Consider the following 18,587-nt stretch of genomic DNA (forward strand, 5'->3'; position numbering starts at 1 on the left):
CTGACTTAGCTACACTAGCTTGTTGTAATGCTAGCAAAGCTATGCTTGCATCGCTAGCATAGCTTTGTTAGCTTTAGCTAAAGCTAACAAAGCTAAAGTTAGCCACCATTTGTGTAACTACTGCAAATAATAACAATTTATGTGTAATTTAATCCCGGATTAGACCACTTACCTTTTTTTCTGTTTTATCTATGAAAGGTTAACCTTGCAAAGCAAATGGATATGCCTGTTTCCTTGTTTTCAATGGCGAATCCATCTTGCAAAGCTCCCATCTGAACCGTTTGGGCCCGGTTAGAAAGTGACAGGACCAATCAGCTACGAGGGGCAGTACTTTCAGGTGCAGCAGAGTCCTGACGTAAACAAGCAGCAGCAAAAGCTGGTGCAGTTATGGAGGAAGAGATTAGCGTGGATGCTGCTAAAGCACCAGTTTTATCAGAACTTGATAACATTTCTTTGTTAAAAGAAGAACAAAGAACAGCAGTGAGTTGTTTTCTTTTAAAAAATGACAAAAGTCTAGTGCTTACATGTCTATAGTCGCCATGTTTCGCATCATTCCTCACTAGCTGCGCACGTGCAGCTCAATAATTGGCCTGTAGAGATGTGATAGACAGAATGTTAATCCAATCACACTCCGAGTGTTTTTCAAATCCTCTTTTTTTTCAAAACGTTTCCTATTGAAGCTTTCCCAAATGGATATGTGAAACAAATCCATCTGGCGTGTCAGGTTAATGAAAGGTCTCTTGGTCTTTAATGTTTGCAATGTGGTTATTTCATTAATGTAACTGCCAGACTATTTTATGAACAAAGTTGAATTTTTAAAAATATCCTAAACATGGAATATTTTGGCCTGACAAATTATAACTTTTCCTTTCTGAGATATACAGTTTGTCAGATGAATGATCTTCAGCCAGACCACTCTCGATCACACCACAACTAGTGTAACTGTAACTACTGACATGTAAAAATCAAGATCAAATGACTGCTTTTGTCTCATTTTGTACTGATTACAGTTAATAAGACCCATTTTTTTAGTCTGAGTAGTGTAACTTTATCAGCATTAAAACTATCCAGACAGCATGCAACATGTATTTACCAGGTTTAATGAAACATAAGTCAGCAGATCAGGATGCAATTAAATATTTTGAAGGGCCATGACACATCACTGTCTCTCCTCTCTGCTCTGTGTCTGTTACATTAACGTTGGGTTTTATTGAGATGATACAGGGACTTGATAAAGGGGACTAATTAAAATGCATTTACTGACCGGTGAAAAAAAAATGGAACCAGGGGTATGGCTGTTTGAAAGCAGTGACACTTGCAGCACCTCTTCAACAGAAACAAAACCTGCATATACATACAGGTCAAGTTGTGGATGTGTTGTGTTGTGTTTAAGTTCCTTAGAGCGTAATCACTGTGAAACAATCAGAAAATACCATTCTGTGTGACTGCCTTCCCTCTGCTGCTGTCTCTGTATAATTTTGCGATCTATGAGATTTTGGTCAGATGAAAGCTTATCGACCAACTAATTAAACAACTGATTGGGGGGTGTCAGCCCTATGTTTTTTTATCCGAGTGCACGTACTTCAGGCTACTCTTGAATAAGTCACTACCACAGTTCCTAGTCAAAAATGTCAGGCTACACCACTGAAATGAGTATCAGTAAAACAAAAAGTGTTCATTTTGAGACAAGTCAGTGTGACACCAACAAACACCAGGAAAGCAAAGCTGCTCTGTGAATCAGAAAAGCTGATGAGGAAGTGCATGTGAGTAGAACTGACCATATCTTCAAGTCTGTACCCTGGAGGCAGCGTTTCTTTTCTTTCTCCATATTTCTCACTCTTCTCTGAGGTGACTTCATGCTGCAGCGCATGCAAAACTAACACTTACTCAACGCTGCTCCATGCTGCAGCTTGAAGCAATCATCACTAGCTTAGCTTACATACAAATGTTATCCCTGTGGCTATGCTTTACCTCTTTGACCTCTGGCCCTGTGTAAACTGGCTTCTGGAGGACAACAGGATCAGCTGATGGTAGAGTGCTGGCGAGTTCCAGTTTTCATCTTTTTTAAGGTACATTTACAGGTCTACAATTAGTACAGAAAGATAAAGGGACAAAATACACTACAGATTAGCTGCTGAACTGCTTAGAAGGCTTTTTTGCTCAAGAGCAGATTTAAATCTGTTTGAATTATTTCAAAAAAGAACATGCCAAATTAAAGTACTTCATGACATTCAACTTTTTGCTTGTGCTAAAACCCTGCATGGTTGTATTTGCAAAAAGTGGGCTTCTCTGTACACAGACTTAGTAACGTGCACCTTGTCGTGTCTTCACTTCCTCAGCAGCCTACATATTTTGCACGGCTGTTTTTGTGTGTCAGTATATAGTGGATAAAGTTGGGCTGTCAGAAGTTTCAACTATAGGCAAAGGTGTTGGGTGTAGATCGGTGGGCTTAACTTCAAACATCTCAGAGACCACGACTGTGCTGCAGGAGGTATCTGCAACACTCTGCAATGATCTGCAATGATCTCATTTGACATGGAAGAGATGAAGATTACAGGTGGGGCGTGGTTTGATATCTCACCAAATGATCTCCTGCCTGGCTCTAACAAACACCACAAAGACAAGTTTAACAGCTTTTACTGTCTGCAGGATTAAAATGGAGCAAAAATGGATGCAGCTTCTGGTGATCCTGGTGTTTTACCAAAGTAAGTTTGACCTTTTACTTGCCCGTTTACAGCGTACATAAGTGTTACAGTGTTTCAGGATTTGTGTTTTGGTCATGTGTTTTTGGCTGCTGAGTTATATTGCTGCTGTCATCTTATTACATTTTTCAGGAATAAACACTGGAGCTTGTGAAGAGAGAGTGAAGCAGGGACAGCCGTATGAAATCACCTGTAGGCTTCAAAAATCTGTCTCTACCTATTTCTGGTTTAGAGTACTGGACACACATGCTATGGAATTCATTGCATCGTACGGCATCAATGGGATAAAGACACAATCATCCACCTTCTCTTCCTTCAGTCATAGAACAAGCGGAACAATCTTCATCCTCACATTGAACTCATTTGACAAAACTCGCGACAGTGGCGTTTACGGCTGTGCATTTCAGAAACAGTCGAAATTGGAGTTTGATGGGGTTACTCGACTGGTTGGAGGTGAGTTTTGTTGGATGACCAGTATGATGGTGTAATCATGAATGACGATCAGACAAATTTCCCCTCACAATCTTCTTCTTTCTTAAGAAAAAGATGAAGTCCAAAAAGAAGCACCAGTGGCAACCATCGAACCAACTCCATGCACCACCGCCATACCATGTGTCTGTGACAAGACAAGAGAGCAAGGTGAACATTTCAAATCACAATATGATGTGTTGCTGAACCCTGTGCCTTCTAAAGAGAAAAGATGAGCTTGAATTTCCCTTGAGATTAATAAAGTATCTATGTATCTGGACCACGCTTATTCAGGGGAAACAAATCCTTCCATGCTTTGTTCTCCGATCATATTGGGTCCACTCGCTGGCAGCTGTGGCCTTCTTCTTCTACTCCTTATCATCACCACTCTGTACTGCAACAGTAAGTCCTTTTCATTCTTTAAAGAAATACAAGTTTTAATGTTTTATAATTTCTTGTATGAGTTTTGAACATTTCTGCAAATTCTTCCCAGTCAGTTTTTCCAGCTTCTCTTGATTTAAATTGTAAGAATTTGCAATGTTTTGATAACGTCTTTATTTTCCCAAAGAAATACGAACACGGAGATGCCCACACCATTATAAAAGAAAGTAAGATGTGTCCTTTTTTTCTTTAATATTATTTTCTGTACAGGGCTGTAGCCAGAGTTTTAGGACAACAGTGGTAATAAGTGAATAAGTTGACTTATTGAATTGTTTTTCTAACTAGAAATGTTGTAATCACTCTGCTTCACCATGCGTTTTGTTAGTATTTTTTAAGCATAAAGAGGTTCTTTAAACAAGTGCGTCAGTAAATTAAAAACTCAAACAAAACTGTAAAACATACTTCCCCGAGATATATACCAAATGATGTTCTACACCGTCTTCTTCTCAGTAAATTTTTTAATGATGCATTTTGTTATTGAAGTAGTCCGCTTGAGTCAAAAACATTTTCTTATTACTCATGAACGGTTGAAAACACTGTCAGTCTTATGTTGCAAAAGCAAGACACAAATTTTATCCAAAAATTGCGGTTTGTGTTGGATGTGGCTACAGCCCTGTATTCTCTTTGTATTTCAAACAATAAATGAGCTGTTAATTATTATAAGACTAATTATTTTTGTACCTATTTTATCTCATACAGACCACGGCCGATGCCTCCTGGAAAACAGATGATGACCAACAGACGGACATAAAGTGACATGGACGTTCCTTTGCACTGAAAATGTAGGAGTGTTGATTCATAATAGCAGGATTTTTTGCTCTTTATTTTGAGGGTAAACATTTTGTTGCAATCTTCAAAGTCAGTAGCTGTTCAAGAATTTAATATATGGACTACTTTAGAAACCAGTTTCACAGAGCTTTAGTTTACAATGCTGCGCTATTGTCAAACTGAAATTCATGTGTCTGTTAATCCAATCACCACAGTAAATGATGAGTATACCCCACAGAAAATCTAAGAAAACAATATATGAAATTTAGGAAATGTAAAAAGAATTCTTTACTTTTTTTTTTTTGGTGTTATTTGATTTATATTTACATACATTTCTGAAGCTTTCATCAGACTTATAATCATGAAATACCTGCATTTATTGCATCAGTGTCACTATATCTAAGGATCTTTAGAGTAATCGTGCAGTATTTTGAGACTTTTAGGTTGCAGGTTGTAAAAATTTTGTAAGTGCGTATGTGATTCGATGTCAGGGCCCTGACTTAAAAGCTGTGGGTAGCTTCTGGGTGTTCCCATTTCACAAACGACAATCATATGAGAACTCAAGATTAATGTTATCAGCATCTTATTTAATTTTGTGGATAAACTAAATTAAATGGTTGGTCTTTATTGATTTTAGACCAAAGCTGCTGCTTTGTTTCTTAACGTTGAAATTTCAGCTGAGCTTTGACAGTTATTTCTTGCGGGTAAATCTGATTCAGTTTTCATCCATATTAGCAGTTATTTTAGTTCGACTTGTGCAAAAAAGGAGCACATAGAATTTTCTTTCTTTCAGTTTGTTTTTTCTTTGAATTATATTTACAGGCCTGAAAACTTTTTTCAATCTCCACACTTTTGTAACTGGAAATAAAATATACAACCTCTCAGAAAAGTATGTGTTCACTTCATTCATATCCTTTACTGTCTTCTTTGAGGGGGAAAAAACATCAAACCTACTCGCTCATATTGGGTCTTAGTGCAGAAATACACTGTAAGTTTGAGCAAAAACAGTTGTTTCATTCGGAACATTTGTTTCATAGTGAGCCCCCGGGTCAAAGGAAGTGAACTGTTACAGTCTTATGCAGTGTGAAAAACCACCAACATACAAGTAGAGAGATATTTTCACAGTGGAAATTCTGTGACAAGTTAATTAAATTTGTCTTTCATTTACCTTTAAGAAAACAAAACTTAGAGATTGTTCCACACATTTAAGTCCTTTCGTTATTAATAGCATCTTTTTTTACACAAACTAGAGAAAGAAAGTACACGCTTTGAGTTTAGACTCTTTATTTAATTAGTATTCCCACATCTGAAAAATCTCACATCTCTTGACTCACACCCACACAAAACCATGAATTGACATGATGTTTTTTTTTCTTTTTTTTTGAAAAGTAATTTGATTGTGACTTTACATTTAAGAGCCCTTTTGAAAGTACACAGTGTTCAGTTAGAGCAAAAATCTTTTCTACAGTATACAAACAAGGGCAGTTTACAAAGATATAAACCACCTCAATTCACTAAGTGCACTTTTGGACACCTGTATTTAAATTCTCTACAAGGCCAAATACGTACAAAAGAACCTCAGAAAGTATATGGCATTTGCAAGAAGCTCTTGGATACAGATTGAAGCAGAACACCTTCTTTAAATCCTCCACATATTAAAAAATGTAAACCATGTGTTGTCCAAAATATAAGCAAACTAAGCTGTACACTAGTGTCTTAAAGGCATCTTAACACATCATGAGAAAAGTTGGCTTTTACGTGTACATCGACATTGCACAAACATCCCGATACTAAACACCCACTCTGTGCTGCTCCCACACAAGAAGACAGTCGCGACTTTTACAACTGAAACCCACCAGGTTTGGATACCAGGTGGTATGTTGTCATATAAGATATCTTTGTAAAAATAGAAACCGTCAGCTTACGTGGTTGTACAAGACTCTGATGAGCATAGCCTTCCTTCCTTAAACATGTTACATGTCTTCAACTTCTCAATTTCCCCACAGTCTCCTTCCTTTCTTGGGCTGCTCATCATTCCTCACCCTGCATCTTATTTTAAAATAATTCTTTTTGCTTTATCAAAAACCTCTCATCCTTAAATACAAATAAAACTGAGCTAAACACTCAGATGTGTGTGTGTGTGCTTGTATGTGATGCAAATATTATGGGTATGTCGAAGGTTTTTCTTTCTTCCAGTATACATTCTTGACATTTTAGAAGAATAGGGACATTTTCCAGAGAGCAGCTCCCTCAATCATGCTTCCCTTTGGCCTCGAGAACAGTTTGCGCTGGCAACCTGCAACATACGACACATTCAGCTGTAAGTGGAGAGACACGAGGATATATACTCCAAATGCTGAGCAAGCTGCAGTGCCTATAAAAACTATTCACCTCCTTTTATTGATTTTATAAATCAATCATGGTCAATATAATTTGGCTCTTTGACAAAGATGGGCTGCACGGCGGTGCAGAGATTAGCGCTGTTGCCTCACAGCAAGAAGGTTGCTGGTTCACTTCCCGGACAGGGCCTGTCTGTGTGGAGTTTGCATGCTCACCCTGTGCACGAGTGGGTTCTGACCCCCAATGGGATAAGCGGTCAAAAAAAATGAATGGACAAAAAAATATGTATAGGCTATATAAAAATATGTAAGGTATAACAAGTTACATAAATCTTCATCCCCTTCAAAGTGACTGAATGACTTCACCCCCTTTAAGGTGACCCAGACCTTGGTTTGGTTTATAAAATCAATAAAAGGGCAAAATACCAATAATTTTATAGGCACTGTACATGTTAAACTGGTCAAAACTTGATCAAGGTTGAGAGCAAACCTTACCATGTGGCTTATCTCTTGCCTCCTTTCTTTGTGGATGTTGGCACAACGTCTGAGCTCAGCGGAGAGGATAGCTGGCCGCTGGCAGATGGATCTTCTGCATGGTGTTTCTAAAATACAGAGCAAATTTTATTTAAAAGGAAATAGAAATATGTAAAAAAATGAAACAACAGCTTTGCATTCAATGTTTAAACAGAATCACTAAAAATCATTGTGTCAAATCAAGAAGCAGAAGTGTATCACATGCAGCTGTATGCAGACTCTACCAGACTCTAGAATCTTATCTTTATTTTTAATCATAGCCCATTTCATTCATTTAGAATTAATGAAAGAGCATAGCTGATTGGTTGAGGTCTTCGTGCAGCAGGCAGTTTGCTTACTTTAGACCTTGACTTTGACTTGCTCTTGCCCTGTAACAAATTTGACAACTTGGTTAGGCTCTACAGCTGTTTGTCAGTCCAGAACGGGTGACCAAAGACACTGTTTGTTTGTCGGCAACCAGCAGAGGGCGGCATCTAACAATGTAAATGAACATCATGGACACTCTAGGTGCCTTAAATATATTCTAGATTTCATCATTAGAGTTCAGCTTTAAAAAAAGGATTTAACACTACATATGTATTGATCAAACTGAAGTGAAATACTAGATTTTATAGGTTTTATTCTTCTACAAAAAACGACTGAATAAAATTATCTTTACATCTAAATATGTCTAGGTTTAACTGTAAAGGTCTCTTAAGTCTTATGAGGGTTGATCAGAGATTACTGCAGAACAGAAACAATTGATTAGACACTGTCAGAGATTTGTTTTGCAATGATTGTCATCATCACACTGAAATTAGTCATAATTAGTTAATAATCCAGAACATTTTGCCCTTTATTGGAACATTTTATACACCCTGATCTCACACAGATTTTTTTTACCTTTGGTTTGTCTGTCTTAGATTTAAACTCTGGGACGTCTGGGAGCAGAGTGCTCGCCATAGCATCCAGCGCAGGACCAGGCATAGGCTGAGGAATAATGAAAAGATAAACAGTATAAATAATGAAAAACACTTGTCAAATATTATCAGCTTTTACAGATTTCATGCATAGCAGAAATAAAACGTAAAATCTGAAACAACCGTGTATGAAGGCAAAATGTTCAGCTTTTAAATAGTAAATTTTTAGGTGCATTTTATGGTAAAGCATATTCTAACAGTTTATTTCTGTGTACCTTTGACTTGTCTGCATAACCTACAACCAGCTCCCCAGACTGAGGAATAAGAGACAAGTCGTCGGGTGGTTGAGCATCTTTAGTCTCCTACAACACAGAGAAGGACAGAGTCAAAATCTGCACGCTGGATGAAGAACTTGAGTGTGCACACAAAGAAAACACAACATAAAAGGCATAAATATAGTATTTCTTTAAAACTGAAGACATTTTGACTGGCCTGTCAAAGCAGAAAAAGCATAGTTAAGATAAGTGAACCTTTATTGACCACCACCACCACATTTCATACACAGGGTAACACTACACTCTTTACATTCAGGCACAAACCCATGGTAAATCTTACCCATACAGAGCAGAAGCAACAAGACTGTACCATTTGTTATACTATTATAAGTCACTATGAGCACAGCATAAAGAAACATTTAACTTAGGACAAAGACAAGGGGGAAAAAATCACCACCATATACATGCTGAGCAGCCATCTGCAAAAAAATATAAACCCATAGAGATTATTTTTAAAAGCTTGAAGCATTTTTCACAATCATTTCTGTGTAACCTTCAGCTGTGGAGGTTCCATCTTTTTTGTTTCTGCTGCATAGCACACAGCCAGTTCCCCAGATTGAGGGAGAACAGACAAGTCACTGGCTTTTTGAGCATCTTTAGTCTCCTACAACACAGAGGACAGAGAATCAAACCTGTCATGTACATAGAGGGCTCTAGTGCATGCAAAAACAAAATAAGTAACAAGCTGCTTGCTTTTAAAGGCTTCAATTTCAAACAGCAGACATGATTTGGCTCAAAGTGGTGAAAGCAGAGGTCAAACCCTAGAAATTTAGAAATGCAAAAGATTCATCTGAAACTATCAACTGAGGCCATAAATGTTCTAAGAGGCTAGAAGCAAATTCTTTCTATTTATTTTTGTGTTGCTTCCAGCTGTTAAGTCAAAGCAAACTTTAAATGTACAAAGACTCATTTAACCTAGGACAATGGCAAGATACAAAAAGACCTATCACCACTAGACTTATGTTGAAAACCAATCTGTCAAAAATATAGACCAATCATTTCTGTGTAACCTTCAGCTGTGGAGGTTCCATCTTTCCTGTTTCTGCTGCATAGCATACAGCCAGTTCCCCAGACTGAGGGATAATAAACAAGTCACTGGCTTTTTGAGCATTTTTTTAGTCTCCTACAACACAGAGGACACAGAATCAAACTCTGCATTTACATAGAAAGCTCTAGTGCATGCACACAAAAAGTAACAAGCTGAATATAGAAATTCAAAAGATTAGTCTAAAACTAATAACTGGGCCTCAAATGCTTATGAGAGCCTAGAAGCAAATTATTGCAGCCCATTTCTGTATTGCCTCCAGCTGGTAAAGCAAAGAAAACTTCATTTCTAAAGCACATTAGATACACAGATACAACATTCTCCCCACTGGATCAGTAAATTAATCGTCCTATATAAGGCTCAAACTCATGATTAATCTTACTTACACAGAACAGGTCTAGACTGTACTCTTTATATGAGTAATCACAAAGACCCAGCATTTATTCACTGTGAGCACAAAGAATAATCTAACTTAGGGCAGTGTCAAGATAAAAAGTGCCCATCTTCAACAAACTCATGTTGAACAGAGAGACTGTTTGCAGAGACTGTTTCTAAAAAAAACTTGAAGCACATTTTTTGCAATCATTTCTGTGTAACCTTCAGCTGTGGAGGTTCCATCTTTTTTGTTTCTGCTGCATAGCATACAGCCAGTTCCCCAGACTGAGGGAGAATAGACAAGTCACTGGCTTTTTGAGCATCTTTAGTCTCCTACAACACAGAGGACACAGAAAAAGTCTGCATGTTACATTAGGAGCTTTAGTGCATTAGTTCTCAACTGGTCAAGTTTCAGGACCCACCATCTCCTTAATGGTAAACTGTGGCCCAAATTTAACAACTTTTTCAATCATGACCAAATGTTTTAATGAAAAGTGAGGGAGTATGACTTTAGTTAATACAAAATGTGATGAAACAAAATGATAGGGCAGGTCCTTCAAGATAAAAGCACATCATATACTTTTTGCCATAGTTCATTCTAGGCACACATTCATGACCAGCTGAAAAAGGATTTGTGACCCTCTTTTGGGTCCCAACCCACCAGTTGAAAACCAAGGCTTTAAGGCACACACAAAACCAAATACACAGAACAAGCTGTTTGTATTTGTAGTCTTTTTTCAAACAAAAAACATTCAGACTGGACTGTCAGAGCAGAAAAAGCTGAGGTAGGTAAGATATAATAAACCACTATGATCTCTCAATAATCTTATTTGTAAAGTGCCACCTCATCGTAAATCTTATAAACAGAGCAGTTCTAGACTTTACTCTGTTTTATATTACTTACAAAGACCAAGCATTAATTCACTATAAGCACAGCAAAAACATGAAGCTCAGCATTAGTTCATGCAGGACATGGTAGTCATACACCCAGCCGTGGTCAGCTGACAGCCAACTAGTCCCAAATATAGCCTCAAAGCTCCCACAGCCAATCACAGCTCTTTCTCTCAAAACAGTGGTGTATTTGAATATGACGCCCTTCTCACTAATGCATTAACGCTGATGCACCACGCTGCTGCTGTTAGCAAAGCTTATCCTCCACCCCAGCCTCCTCCTTTATGGCCCAAAGCTTTCTGTATAGTCAATAGTGTTTTAAGAGGTTTGACGTATGTTCCTGTTTATTTCTGTCTTACCTTTAGCTTGGGAGGCTCTATCTTCATCATTCTTGTTTCTGCTGCATAACATGCGTCCGGTTTTGCGGGCTGGCTGAAGTCACCAGACAGTATGTCCAGAGCTGCTTTATCATCCATAGGCTTCTACAGCGCAGAGAGAGACATAAAATCAAAGTCAATCCATTCTAAAAAAAGATTGTATTATAGTTGATCACTCTATATTGATCACTGATTGATTCTGTTTTTGCATCTTTACCTCCTTGGGTGCTAATGCTGCTTTTTCCTTTTCTTCTGCCGCTTTCTTAAAAAAGCAAATAAAAAAAAATTAACAACCCTGTAAAATTAACAGAGTGCATAGTACATAGCAATTGTGTAAATAGGTCAGCGTGACCCTGCGATACAATTTCCCATTGTTTCTTTATGAAATAGTCTAAATGAGACAAAAAAATAAAGAAGCCAAAAATGTGCAAGTTTTGTAAATTGCAAAAGTTGGTACAAAATTGGCAGATAATTGGTCAGAAGGGGCAAAAATGGCTTAAATGAGGAAAAGTGGCAAAAAGGGCAAGAAAGACAAAAATCTGCAAAACAAAAGTGGCAAAAACATTACAAAAAGGGTAGAGAAGGCCAATTACTTCCAAAAATGAGGGGGCGGCAAAAAAAATCATAATAATGGATAGAAAAAGAGGTGAAACAAGTTTAAAAGTAGCACAAATAAATGATTCCAGCATCAGATCCCAATAATAGTTTGACACTCTTTTCAGCTCCAGAATGAGGTCACTGTTAGCCAGAATGCTAGCCCAAACAATACTCATCACACATGCATTGATATCATCAATAAATCACAACTGGGGAGGGCCCATTCTCTCTGTTTTTTAGGGGCCCAGCCAAATCTGTGGGCAGGCCAGACTGGCCCCGGTCCAATCAGCTATCCTTGTAGGATATTGGCAGGCCCTGGTATGGATCCAACAAAATTCTCTTTAAAGATAGGTTCAACTGGCCTGCCTTTAACTTTATGAAACAAAACTTTACAAACAAATTTAGCAGGGCCCTAAAAAACATTTCCCCCCCTTGTGGCCAGCCTTGCCTGTTAATCAAGCCTTCAGCTGACTCCAATCAAACTTTAAATCAGAAACTGTTACATCTGCTTTACAGAGGGATGCATGAGTGAAGATGTCACATTAATTAATCCATCCATTTAGGAGCATTCATATGTTTCCAAGTGTCCCTGTTGATGGAAATTACAAAAGTAAAGCAATGAGTGTAAAATAATGATGTCAGTTTACCTTCTTATCTTCCTCAGTGGGTCTGTATTCTGGCGGTAAGGTGTCATCTCTTTCTCCCATCTTAATCAGCCGTTCTTCAACCACCTTTTTCTCCTGTAACAGACGCAAACATCAGCACAGCTGAAGTGACTGATGAACATTTCTCTGCATGCAGAAATTGAAAATGAAACTAAATACTATTGGTTACATCAACAATGTCTTTGACTGGAACTGGAGTGGGCTGGGGGGTGGGTTTTATATCCTTCAAGGTGTCAGACAAAGCGTCCAACGCGTTGTCTGCTTCACCTAGCATCTGTGTGCAAAAGAGAAAATAACCATTTGTAGTGGCATAGATTTAAACAAAAACATGTTTACTGGATGGAGTTTTAACTTGTACTTGTATGTATACCTGTTGTTCAGTGTCTGTGGGAGCCAAAGCAGACTTGACGCCAGTAGCGGCAGTGGGGGTAACAAAATCTCCTGCCAATGCATCCAAAGCAAAGTCTGCAGAGGGCTGAGGAAGTAAGAGAATTAACAGTATTAATATGAAATAGTTTTTGTTTGTTTGTTTTTCACAGTAAGCAGTGGTGGATCTGAAGTTTACCTGTGCAGGAGGAGCTGAGGGACAGACAACTGGAGCCTGGACAGCAGGAGCTGATGAGGAGGTCACAAAGCCTCCAGACAAAATATCCAGAGCCTCACTGGTGTCCAAGGTGGGCTACAGGAGAGGGAGAGGATGTAAAATGTTATGAAGCTCTGACTGAATTTGATCTATTGCTTTTTAAATGTAAAGGCCTGGCCACAAAATAGGCTGGACCCTTGACAAACCCAAAGAAGGGGGCTTCCCCAGCTGGGGTTTATTGATGCTATCATTGCATGTGTGTTAGATCAGCAGCATCAGTGCTAGCATCCTGGCTAACAGTTACTTCATTTAAGAGCTGAAAAATGTCTACTATGCTGCTAGCTACTATGGGGTTGTGGTGTTGAAATAATTTATTCATGACCCTTTTTAACAGCTTTTACCACCCATTTTTTCCACTTTTTGCAAGTTTTAACATTTTTTTTGCCACTTTTTGCCCATTTCCTACTATTTTTTACCATGTTTATACCCTTTTTACTACTTGTAACTCTTTTGCTTGGTTGCAAGCCATTTTTCACCCATTTTTGCCACTGTTTGCCACTCAACACATATTTTTGACATAATTTTTTTCTAGTTTTCTGCACTTGGGGCCCATTTTGCTGCTGCAACTTTCGGTGCAACTTTTCCTCTTTTTTGCCACTTAATGGCTATTTTTGCTTCATTTTTCCCTGCTTTTTGTCCTTTTATCCATTTTCACACATTTTTGCATACTTGTGAGCTAGTTTTGCCACTTTTCTGCCATTTGGGGCTCGTTCTGTATCTTCCTTACCATTTTTAACCCATTTTTGTCCTTTTTGCCACTTGGGGCACTTTTTTTAGCCAGTACTTTCTCATTAAAGTTGTCTCAGTTTTTCTACTTAATTTGCTGGTATCCTGATATTTGTGCACATCAAGGCTTAGCTATGAAGTCTGGTATTACTTTTCTTATTGCTTTGTTCAATATGCCCATCCACACCGTTAACATTACCAGTTAAAAGGTAATTTCGTTTTAAGTAAATGGTTTTACACTTAAAAATTGGCAAAACTGAAGTACAGTATGAATGAATAAATCTTTTGTTGTTAATTATTTTTTGTTACTTTGATAATAGTTATTATTCAAATTAAATGTAGTTATCACAGCTTTACTTTACAATGGATCATGATTTTGCTGACCTCCATGTGCCCCTCTGTTTGGCTGGGCCCCAGAAAGTCTTCACCTTTATTCCCCCTTATTGGCGGCCTTAATTATGAATAACTTTAAAAAGTTTACACAACTTCTTCATCACACGTGCACTGACATTAAAAAGACACATGAGTGACATTGTCTCTTCTCACCTCGGGTTTGGGGGCAGGCAGCTTTTCAAGCTCCTCCTTGTTGAACCTGTACTCTGGAGGAATGGTGTCCTCCCTTTCTCCTACCAACACACCCTTCTCCTTCTTGTGTTTGTCCTCCTGTTACAAGAGAAAAAATAAGAAGAAGAATGCTCAACCTGATAGAAACAATAATGCTCGCCTTCATGCATTTTCTGAATCCAGTTTGACCTTCAACTCACACAAAAAACACATGAACTGTATTTTTGTTTGCTATGAGAGTTTTTTGTGTGTTTTTGTGTTTGCTGTGAGAGCTTTTTGTGTGTTTTTGTGTCACATACTGAGACCATGTCCTCCGGTTTGACCTCGGGGAGTTCGGGTTTTGGAACGTCAGCCGGTAATGTGTCTCCAAGAGCACTTAGAGCGTCCAGAGACAGTGGGTCAGCCTAAGGAGAAGATAGATGTTTTAAGACAGTGCTTACCAAAGTGCAGGCCGTGGCCCACTGGTGGTCCTCAGAGATACTGCAGGTGGGCAGCAAGAGTTCATCTTAGTACTAGAACTGGCGGCGTGTTCTGTGTGTCTGTCTCGTTTTGCATGCCACATCGTCGCTCCAGTTGTCCTTGATACTTCTTACAAGACTTTTTTGGTGTACTGGTTTGAAACTTTGAAACTGCCTTGTGTATGAAGGCACAAGGCATTGCTGTTCTCACTGCAGCCAAAAATAGAATAATTGATTTCATATAATTGTCAATTTCAATTTATATCGTTTAAGTTTTTTAGACAACACAGGAATTTTAAGTATTTTTTGTTACGATCTTTAATTACTTGTAGACAACACTTTTAATTTTATTATTTTAAGAACAGGATTAAATACATTTGTTTTTAGAATTCTGGTTGTTTATAGCAAACTAATACAATTTTGATTATTCTAGGACAGGGGTGTCAAACTCTTGGCCCGGGGGCCAAATCCGCCCTGTGGAACAGTTAAATCCGGCCCTCAAGATCATATGATATTTCTGTAATAACTGGCCCATCAGTATGAGGTCTGCAGATTTCTCAAGTATAAAAACGTTCACTTATCCTTGATGATTAAAGATATCCTTGTTTATTCATAAAATCTGAAAAAGTAAGGAATAAATAATTGGATAATAACAAGTCATGAATGTGGGACGAGAAATTGATTTGTGTTTTCATTTCATATTTTTTAATTTTGCTTAGGATTTAGACTTTTTATTTCGTACTTTGAGCATTTCAACTCATTATTTTGACTTCTTATACAACATTTTGTGCTTTTAGATTCATAATTTAAAAACTTAAATCATGTTTTGACCTTTTTAACTAATTATTTTGTATTTTGTTATATTTTCAACTCCTTATGCTGACTTCATAATCCCATAGTTTGATCTTTTAGACTCACAATTTAAAAATTTGAGTCATACTTTGACTTTTAATGTCATAATTTTGACCTTTTTGAACTAATAAATTTACTTTTTTCAGATTATGAGCCTTTAAACTTATCTTTAAACTTTTTTCTTAAGATTTATTTTTGGGCTTTTCATGCCTTTATCTGAAAGGAGGAGGACAGTGGATAGAGCCAGAAATGGGAGAGAGTGGGGAGAGACATGCAGCAAAGGGCCACAGGCCAGATTCAAACCTGGGCCGCTCGCTTACATGGATAGTACTGTAGTCCACTAGGCCATCTGCGCACACTCTTAAACTTTTAATCATTTATCATCATTGCAAAGTTTTTTTTTTCATATTTTATTACTGGTGATATGAGGTTGGCAGTCTATGGTTAAAAAGGTGACCCAGTTAAGCACTCAGGTTAAACCTGAATCCAGAATCCAGCCCCTGCTGTGATTGAGTTTGACAACCCTGTTCTAGGAGTTTTAAGGGCAGGGGTCATCAGCTCCATTCATGAAAGGGCGAGTGTTTTCTTTACAAATACTATGGAGTACAGTGAAATAAACTAAACTAAAATTAACATTTTAGTCTAACATATTCTTGTAAAAATATTATTTCTTTTAAAAATGAATGGAACTTTAAGCTTTTAACAGTGAGACGATAAACTCATCACCTATACTAAAGCCAACCACAAGGGGGGAATTGAAATATTTTAGCTACATATTTCTGGAGAACCTCTCGATGTCTATCACTGAGTTTGATGCTAATAAGCTGTGTCGTGATCGGTCAAATACATGTGCAGGAAGCAGATCTTTTGTGTAGATTCTCAGACAAGAAAATTACACTCTCAAAGAACCTTAAAAACACAGCTTTAGTCAAGAGAGGAATGATATGTATTTGCTTTACCATGCCAAATTACAGAAATACAATACCTGTTTGCTTCTTGTTTGAAAAGTTGCTAATTTGAAGGTTTTATTTAAACTTTCAGAAAAAAGTTAAACAGTAGCATGCCATTTTTTTTTCCTTCTCAAATTATTTGAATTCAATCATCCTCGGGGGGCCAGATGGGAAGCCATGGGGGGGCTGATGTGGTCCCCAGGCTTCCAGATGATGATGTTATGGGATATTTTAAATTTTAGGCTTTTTAAAATTTTATTTTATTTCAGAAAATAAGATCACAAAGTTTACGTTAAATATAACACAAAACCACCCAAAATACATGTTAATAATGATTTTTTTTAAATCAAAAACATGAACAAAAGTAGAAAATAATGAAAAAACAGACTCAATAATTGAGATGATTGTGACATTTTGACTGTTAGTGACCACAGCTTGATTAACTAGGCATCTTTCTTAGGCACTCTTTCTCCCTCCAGACCCCAGACCTGCCCAAGTTGAGAACCAGGACTGAAAAGGGCTGCTAGTTCACAATAAATAAACCATCGTTTCTAAATAATTTTTGAAATCCCTTTTTAAAATGTCATTAAGTACTTGATTACATGTTTGTATTTTTCCCAGACCTAGTCCCAGACCTAACGAAACACTTTCAAATAATAATTTGGCCTGATGTATATAACTAGCGTTATGGTTCAACTGGTGCTGAATTAAATGGTGACATCATGTTGAACATTTTACTGCACTGCTCGCTTCTCCTGTGGCAGATTTCTCAGTACTGCTGCATTATCACCCACAGTTTGCATATTACTCTGGCGCCCTCTATTGGCACTAAGATGCAATAACATTCTACTGTCACTTCATAACACAGGGGAAGTCGCTGAATTATGACATTTTTGGATTTTATAGAAAATCTGTACAAATTTATGATTTTCTTATGGCACCATTTTCAATCCGGAACACTCAAGAAGGGCACGCCAGTAGTCAAGTGGTTAAGGCGCACGCCATGTACCAGGGACGTAATTTTGCGGGGGGGGGCAGGGGGGACATGTCCCCTGCACTTTTTAAAAAGGCACTTTTGGTCCCCTGCAGTTTTTACCATCCAAAAACAATGTTACGCTGTATTAAATGGAGACAGGTTGAGCACTAGGACCAAGCGGAAAACGGCTGCTCAAGCTGAAGCCTGTTTCTCTTTAGACCGCCCACTGGCCCACAAGCTCATCGATTGGCTTTGCCGTTTCTCGCTAACGTGTGATTGGCCGTCCCTGCTGTCACTCCATCTGGTTGTAAACAGCGCCTGGACTATAGCACATGATCACACCGGTGTTTAGCAAGTTGGCCATGAGTCCATGTTCATCTGCCACTGTAAGTTGTTAACATGTTGGGCATTTGTTCTGCCTGGGTCACGTCAGCTAGACGGATTTTGATATCAGAGGTTTCGTTTACATTAACATTGAATGTGTGTCTGTGTGTGTGCGTGCATGTGAATGTGTGTTTGCTAATTAGGCGCAGCCAGGTGGCAAGATGTCGAAAAAAGAAAACTGGATATAAGAGGCTTCTTTAGAAGTCAAAGTGTAAGTTACTCAGAGGAACACATTACACCACAAACTCCTTCCCCTCGTCCATCAGAAACTCAGGCTCTCTCCCCTCCTATTATTATTATTAGTAGTAGTAGTAGTAGTAGTAGTAGCAGTAATAGTATTACTTATATATTTTTTTAATATTCTATTATTTAACTTTATGATAAACGTATGTATTGCAATTTATATGTTCATATTATGTAATTGTTTTATTCTTGTAAAGTGTCTGAGTTTTATTGAAAGAGCTGACAAATAAAATATTATTATTATTATTATTATTATTACTGTAGAGCCTCAACAACACAGAGATTTTAAAAAAGCATATATTTAAAGCCAAAGAGATACACTTTTTGATTTTTTTTTTCATGTATTATTTGTGTT

General features: G+C 37.8%; 2 protein-coding genes across 31 annotated transcripts in view; one reads left to right on the plus strand and one right to left on the minus strand.

The window, feature by feature from the left end:
* The first annotated feature begins 2,302 nt into the window (after positions 1–2,302).
* LOC121529463 (T-cell surface glycoprotein CD8 alpha chain-like) lies at positions 2,303–5,256 on the plus strand. Of its 2 annotated transcripts, XM_041817347.1 has the most exons (7): positions 2,303–2,557; positions 2,650–2,705; positions 2,835–3,155; positions 3,243–3,341; positions 3,465–3,572; positions 3,739–3,778; positions 4,311–5,256. In XM_041817347.1, the coding sequence occupies exons 2-7, from the start codon at positions 2,657–2,659 to the stop codon at positions 4,360–4,362; spliced, it is 669 nt and encodes a 222-aa protein (XP_041673281.1). In that variant the 5' UTR covers positions 2,303–2,557; positions 2,650–2,656; the 3' UTR covers positions 4,363–5,256. The 2 variants fall into 2 exon arrangements, with proteins under 2 accessions (XP_041673281.1, XP_041673290.1); XM_041817356.1 differs by lacking the exon at positions 2,303–2,557 and having other exon boundaries at positions 2,602–2,705.
* A 390-nt stretch (positions 5,257–5,646) lies between these two features.
* cast (calpastatin) overlaps positions 5,647–18,587 on the minus strand; it is a 59,702-nt gene continuing 46,761 nt past the window's right edge. For 26 of the 29 annotated variants that reach the window (XM_041783815.1, XM_041783835.1, XM_041783812.1 and 23 more), the window contains 15 exons: positions 14,669–14,773; positions 14,352–14,468; positions 13,002–13,115; positions 12,807–12,911; positions 12,606–12,710; positions 12,419–12,511; positions 11,392–11,436; positions 11,157–11,279; positions 10,129–10,239; positions 8,980–9,090; positions 8,427–8,513; positions 8,135–8,221; positions 7,591–7,620; positions 7,214–7,320; positions 5,647–6,675 (listed from right to left, as the gene is read on the minus strand). In XM_041783815.1, the coding sequence (XP_041639749.1) occupies positions 7,222–7,320; positions 7,591–7,620; positions 8,135–8,221; positions 8,427–8,513; positions 8,980–9,090; positions 10,129–10,239; positions 11,157–11,279; positions 11,392–11,436; positions 12,419–12,511; positions 12,606–12,710; positions 12,807–12,911; positions 13,002–13,115; positions 14,352–14,468; positions 14,669–14,773 (1,332 nt within the window). In that variant the 3' untranslated portion in view covers positions 5,647–6,675; positions 7,214–7,221. The remainder of the gene's footprint in view (positions 6,676–7,213; positions 7,321–7,590; positions 7,621–8,134; positions 8,222–8,426; positions 8,514–8,979; positions 9,091–10,128; positions 10,240–11,156; positions 11,280–11,391; positions 11,437–12,418; positions 12,512–12,605; positions 12,711–12,806; positions 12,912–13,001; positions 13,116–14,351; positions 14,469–14,668; positions 14,774–18,587) is intronic. The other 3 variants (XM_041783821.1, XM_041783813.1, XM_041783824.1) reach the window with 3 other exon arrangements.

This window comes from Cheilinus undulatus, linkage group 3, assembly GCF_018320785.1.
Source record: "Cheilinus undulatus linkage group 3, ASM1832078v1, whole genome shotgun sequence".
Lineage (NCBI taxonomy): Eukaryota > Metazoa > Chordata > Actinopteri > Labriformes > Labridae > Cheilinus > Cheilinus undulatus.